Consider the following 6,177-nt stretch of genomic DNA (forward strand, 5'->3'; position numbering starts at 1 on the left):
CAACCAAGTGGTTCAATAACTGGTAACGTTGGTGGTCAACCAAGTGGTTCAATAACTGGTAACGTTGGTGGTCAACCAAGTGGTTCAATAACTGGTAACGTTGGTGGTCAACCAAGTGGTTCAATAACTGGTAACGTTGGTGGTCAACCAAGTGGTTCAATAACTGGTAACGTTGGTGGTCAACCAAGTGGTTCAATAACTGGTAACGTTGGTGGTCAACCAAGTGGTTCAATAACTGGTAACGTTGGTGGTCAACCAAGTGGTTCAATAACTGGTAACGTTGGTGGTCAACCGATTGGTTCAATAACTGGTAACGTTGGTGGTCAACCAAGTGGTTCAATAACTGGTAACGTTGGTGGTCAACCAAGTGGTTCAATAACTGGTCACGTTGGTGGTCAACCGATTGGTTCAATAACTGGTAACGTTGGTGGTCAACCAAGTGGTTCAATAACTGGTAACGTTGGTGGTCAACCAAGTGGTTCAATAACTGGTAACGTTGGTGGTCAATCAAGTGGTTCAATAACTGGTAACGTTGGTGGTCAACCAAGTGGTTCAATAACTGGTAACGTTGGTGGTCAATCAAGTGGTTCAATAACTGGTAACGTTGGTGGTCAACCAAGTGGTTCAATAACTGGTAACGTTGGTGGTCAACCAAGTGGTTCAATAACTGGTAACGTTGGTGGTCAACCAAGTGGTTCAATAACTGGTAACGTTGGTGGTCAACCGATTGGTTCAATAACTGGTAACGTTGGTGGTCAATCAAGTGGTTCAATAACTGGTAACGTTGGTGGTCAACCAAGTGGTTCAATAACTGGTAACGTTGGTGGTCAACCGAGTGGTTCAATAACTGGTAACGTTGGTGGTCAACCAAGTGGTTCAATAACTGGTAACGTTGGTGGTCAATCAAGTGGTTCGATAACTGGTAACGTTGGTGGTCAATCAAGTGGTTCAATAACTGGTTACGTTGGTGGTCAACCAAGTGGTTCAATAACTGGTAACGTTGGTGGTCAACCGATGGTTCAATAACTGGTAACGTTGGTGGTCAACCAAGTGGTTCAATAACTGGTAACGTTGGTGGTCAACCAAGTGGTTCAATAACTGGTAACGTTGGTGGTCAACCAAGTGGTTCGATAACTGGTAACGTTGGTGGTCAACCAAGTGGTTCAATAACTGGTAACGTTGGTGGTCAACCAAGTGGTTCAATAACTGGTAACGTTGGTGGTCAACCAAGTGGTTCAATAACTGGTAACGTTGGTGGTCAACCAAGTGGTTCAATAACTGGTAACGTTGGTGGTCAATCAAGTGGTTCAATAACTGGTAACGTTGGTGTTCAACCAAGTGGTTCAATAACTGGTAACGTTGGTGGTCAACCAAGTGGTTCAATAACTGGTAACGTTGGTGGTCAACCAAGTGGTTCAATAACTGGTAACGTTGGTGGTCAATCAAGTGGTTCGATAACTGGTAACGTTGGTGGTCAATCAAGTGGTTCAATAACTGGTAACGTTGGTGGTCAACCAAGTGGTTCAATAACTGGTAACGTTGGTGGTCAACCGAGTGGTTCAATAACTGGTAACGTTGGTGGTCAACCAAGTGGTTCAATAACTGGTAACGTTGGTGGTCAATCAAGTGGTTCAATAACTGGTAACGTTGGTGGTCAACCAAGTGGTTCAATAACTGGTAACGTTGGTGGTCAACCAAGTGGTTCAATAACTGGTAACGTTGGTGGTCAACCAAGTGGTTCAATAACTGGCCACGTTGGTGGTCAACCGATTGGTTCAATAACTGGCAACGTTGGTGTTCAACCAAGTGGTTCAATAACTGGTAACGTTGGTGGTCAACCAAGTGGTTCAATAACTGGTAACGTTGGTGGTCAATCAAGTGGTTCAATAACTGGTAACGTTGGTGGTCAACCAAGTGATGGAAACTTTAGAAATGGTATTAGTTCTTTGCCAATACAAGGACCAATTACCGCTTCATTCGGTGTCTTTTCTGGTGAGCACGGACGTTCTTGGTCTCCAACATTTCAAGGATGGAACTGGAACAATAAGATGTAAGTGGGAAAAGCGTACATAGGCTACATTTGTTACAATATTTTTGTTACAACATTTTAAAAACTAGCCATTAAATACAACCAATTTTATTTTAGGTTGAAAGGAGAACCTGTTGGTAAGCTTTTTTTCGTTTTTACTCGTTAGATATAGGTGTTTTATATCTCTAATATGTTTTCTTATTCCTTCATTTAAGGTGATCGTCTTCTAATGGAAAGTTATCTTAAGAGCCTCATGCAATAAATATCTGGAAAAGTGTATAACATAAAAACTAAAGTTTTAATTTAAATTAAAAGTTATCTTTGCATGGTTCTGTTTGCCTTCTCTATATTCCCACTTTACATATTAATCATAAAGATGTATTTTCTTCGACATTATAAATGCGGATTTATAGTCTTTATAAACCTACATTTAGCGTACGTGTGGCCGGGGAAGAGTTTATTAGGCGTCTTCCCTTTACATGCACATGTATGATGGTGGTATATTGTTTTCGTGAGTAAAATAAAGTAGGCCTATATGACTTTTCTGGGTGAGTTTGTTTGGTTTTCGTTCTGTATAGGTGCAACCTACTCACGTCTATATAGTTAACTGTATTTTAGCAAGGGTATGTATTACAAACACACAGGCAGTGATAGCATCGGTTAAGGCACAATTTGGGCTACGCGCTCACACCGACACCATCAGTGATATAACGGCGCCTATACGATTCGTCCGTTGATTATATACAAGATTTATCTCAAAGTAATATCTTGCCCGCTAGTGCCATGCATTGCGATTAAACAACAATGGTACTACGCGTCAAACAGCAGAACGTTGAAATATACCAACACAAGCCCGTCCTTTTTTCAAAAAAATATATACAGCGTGAAAATTCGCGGTAATATGCAGTACGTTAGATTGTAAAATTACAGTGGTACACATTTTTTACATTTTAATGTAATATGAATGCAAGTATATGACTATATAGTTGATTAGTTTGGAACTTTGATTTTAATTCAGTTAAGCGAATTTTGAAATACAGTTATGGTAGAGTGGGAAAAGATGGAACATCTTTTCATTTTATTTTCTCGTCCCATTTGATAGTAAACAAAGGACATTCAAAGAATTATAAAACCGTATTCTCATGGACCGCTGATAATTGTTTGAAACACAATCCGGATGTTTGGTTATTATATGTACTAAAGGTGTCCGCTCTTTTCCCACCCTATTATATATACTGGCATTCATATTTGTAACAGCATAATTATACCATTGCAGTTACATATACTCCAATGTAATCAGTCCGTACATTAGTTTTTTTTTAAAGCGGACGAAACTTCATTTCAGTAAATCGGAACCCAACGAAGGCGTCATTGTTCCGCCAGGTCATTGAAAGTGGTGTTTTAGCACACGGGCGAAACTCTCCATTAAGGTTGGCGGTGTGGCACGCTTGATACCACCATCCAGCACGGTACTGATCAGCGCAAGGTATTGGGTAAGAACCCAAACCGTCGTTGTTACGATCCTTTGTCGAAAAAGGAACGCCGTTGTGGTGTGACAGAGAATCTTGTAAACCTACACAACATGTTATTTTAAAGGCCTTGTTATAAGCTTAGTTATTTTTTAAATTACCAGGACTTCCACTAAAATTTCCAACCAGCAATCGAAACTTCGTTAATAGATCCATCACTTTAAATGTCCTGGAAAAACAAGGTATAATTAAAATAAAATATCAGTAATGTGTTGATTTACAGCAGATAAAGCAAGTATTTTTACATACCGGTACTTGGCATAAAATATTTGATTTTCGCAATTTGTGAGCTCAATCCTTAACTCAAATGATCCGTTTTGTGTAAACGAATGTAAATTGTCTAACCCTGAAATATGAATTGATATAAACAGCTCGTATAATCGACATATGTATGAATTCAATTACCCATCCAAAATTCTCCACTCTTATTGCCGAACCCTTGTCTGTATTCGTCCCATGTAAGATAAAAATCTTGTTGACCGTTTATTCGTCGCTGGAAAACCTACAAAAAAAATTGTGTCCGCCTCGGAATTAACAACTTTGAAAAATAAACCGTCCATCCACCACCGTCCGTTTTCATATCGCAGTAAACTTCAATTATAGCTCCGTTCTTCTTTACTTCATAGATTCCACTGTCAAAGAGCCCGACCATATGCGTTTGTTTACAATCGGTCAATGGCAAATTGTACATCCCTGTTTAAAAAGAGAAGCAAAATGCTTTCACTAAAACTTAATTGTGTATATTAGGCAAAATTTTGTAAATGCAAAAGTTGTAGGCGTATACACGGTGTTCGGTGGCCAAATATCTGAAATACAAACCGTTATACGCAACCATGTTCCTGTTTATAACTATAAGTTATAAAAGGCTGCGTAAGGGGTTTGGTTTGTTCCGCGTGCGCCTCATATAGAAATATAGCAGGGTGGGGGAAGATGAGACACCTTTAGCACATAATATCCAGATATCCTGATTGTGTTTTAAACAATCAGCAACGGTCTATGAGAGTCGTGAGGATATGGTTTTAGAATTGTTTGTAGGATCTTTGTTTACTACCAAATAGGACGAGAAAATAAAATCAAAAGGTGTCCCATCTTCCCCCGACCTACTATACGTTGTCAGCGATTCATAACATAACGATTTGATCGGTTAAAAATTGGATGAATTTACAAAATACCCAGACCGTTATAGAAAAACTTTACTTACTAGATTCCCAATCCAAAGTGATGGAAATTTCGTCCCACCCCGAGTTCTGGTCTGTGCGTTCAAGCTCCACCAATACACTGTACTGCTGTATATCTATAACGCTGACATTAAAGGTATACGGCTGCAGTGGATCTGTCGGATAAGCTATAGCTTTCACATGTTTGGGTGTTGCAACCAAACACGTATTATATAAAACATTCGGCACTTTCTTTGGTTTTTTGGAGGAGTACATTTTCTGGAAGCTTCCTCTGTTGACTTGAATTAGTTCTGCAAGACAGAGAACTTCAATAACTGCTCATACTAAAACATATAAATTTATAACTTGACGCACCACGGACGTATATATATAGACAGTGTACAAAGGTTTTATTTAACAACAATTACTTACGAAACGTTGAGGGAACCAAAATTAATACCAGCATTAGAAACATGAAACGCATCTTGAACAGTTTATATAAGATGAGTCTCCCTATAATGTTTAACGTTACAAGGTGTATGCTATATATACTATAATATCTGTGCAGAATATTCTGCTCAAATGTATGCTTTTCTATATATAAAACTTCATGATAAATAAGGTCAGTCATCATTGGCTGTAGCTTAACAAATAACTGCAAAATGCTTGATACATTTCTTGCTATTTAACCATACATATATACAAAATGTAGGGGCCTATAGACTACAGCCTATAGTACGTATATATGCTGTACTTCCACATCAAGTGCATTTCGTATCTCCAGCGTCATAAGTTGTTGTACATATATGTAGTGCATGTACATTTGTTTTTGGTTCACCTGTATTGCGTATATACCAAATACAACATATTAATACAATGCCTTAATGGAGTTTCTTTTATTGGGTATATGTAGGGATCACTAAACAAGGGGGTTGTAATATCGTCTTGAAAATTCCAGGAAGTCGTTGTTATTGTCGTATCAGCTATGGTTAATTAATAATATTCCCGGACGTGACGTGTAACCAATGACGTGTAATTCGAAATACTTTACACTTACAGGCATCATGTTACTGTAATGTTTGAAAGCTTATATCGGTTTTAAATCTAAAGCTTTATGTACTACTAATCAGACTGATTTTTTAATTAACAGTTTAATAACATAAAAAGCTACTATAATAAAACGTTAGGAACACTAAGGACGCGTTGTTACTTGACACAAAATGCTTAGATACACCAACGTTTTAACTATGTCACCAAGTTTAACGATACGCACAACGAGAACGACGATCAATATAGGCTTAAAGGTGAAATAAGCGCGAGACGTATTAACCCAACACAAAAGTCAAACTTAACAACGGAGGTAAACTCGAAACACTACAGAAGGACGACACATCAAACTACTCACAAAAACCACAAACATTATACGCCGAAAGAAATAAAACATCACAAAATTCATAACTAA

At 38.3% G+C, this 6,177-nt stretch overlaps 1 protein-coding gene across 1 annotated transcript; it reads right to left on the reverse strand.

Moving 5' to 3' along the window:
- Positions 1-3,161: 3,161 nt before the first annotated feature.
- Positions 3,162-5,809, reverse strand: LOC104265564 (fibrinogen-like protein A). The gene is made up of 7 exons (XM_009859872.3): positions 5,148-5,809; positions 4,760-5,026; positions 4,112-4,251; positions 3,964-4,060; positions 3,808-3,904; positions 3,660-3,727; positions 3,162-3,602 (listed from the first exon to the last, which is right to left on the reverse strand). Exons 1-7 carry the CDS (start codon positions 5,347-5,349, stop codon positions 3,349-3,351), a joined length of 1,125 nt encoding a protein of 374 aa, XP_009858174.2. The 5' UTR covers positions 5,350-5,809; the 3' UTR covers positions 3,162-3,348.
- Between the last annotated feature and the right edge of the window lie 368 nt (positions 5,810-6,177).

This window comes from Ciona intestinalis, chromosome 3, assembly GCF_000224145.3.
Source record: "Ciona intestinalis chromosome 3, KH, whole genome shotgun sequence".
Classification (NCBI taxonomy): Eukaryota; Metazoa; Chordata; class Ascidiacea; order Phlebobranchia; family Cionidae; genus Ciona; species Ciona intestinalis.

What these genes read in the sequence shown, in the direction of transcription:
- LOC104265564 (XM_009859872.3), bottom strand. Translation starts at nt 5,349, where the DNA reads ATGATGACTGACCTTATTTATCATGAAGTTTTATATATAGAAAAGCAT. An exon ending in TTTGGTTCCCTCAACGTTTC is followed by an intron (nt 5,027 to 5,147) that starts GTAAGTAATTGT and finishes TCTGTCTTGCAG; the next exon opens with AACTAATTCAAGTCAACAGA. An exon ending in ATATTTTATGCCAAGTACCG is followed by an intron (nt 3,728 to 3,807) that starts GTATGTAAAAAT and finishes TTGTTTTTCCAG; the next exon opens with GACATTTAAAGTGATGGATC.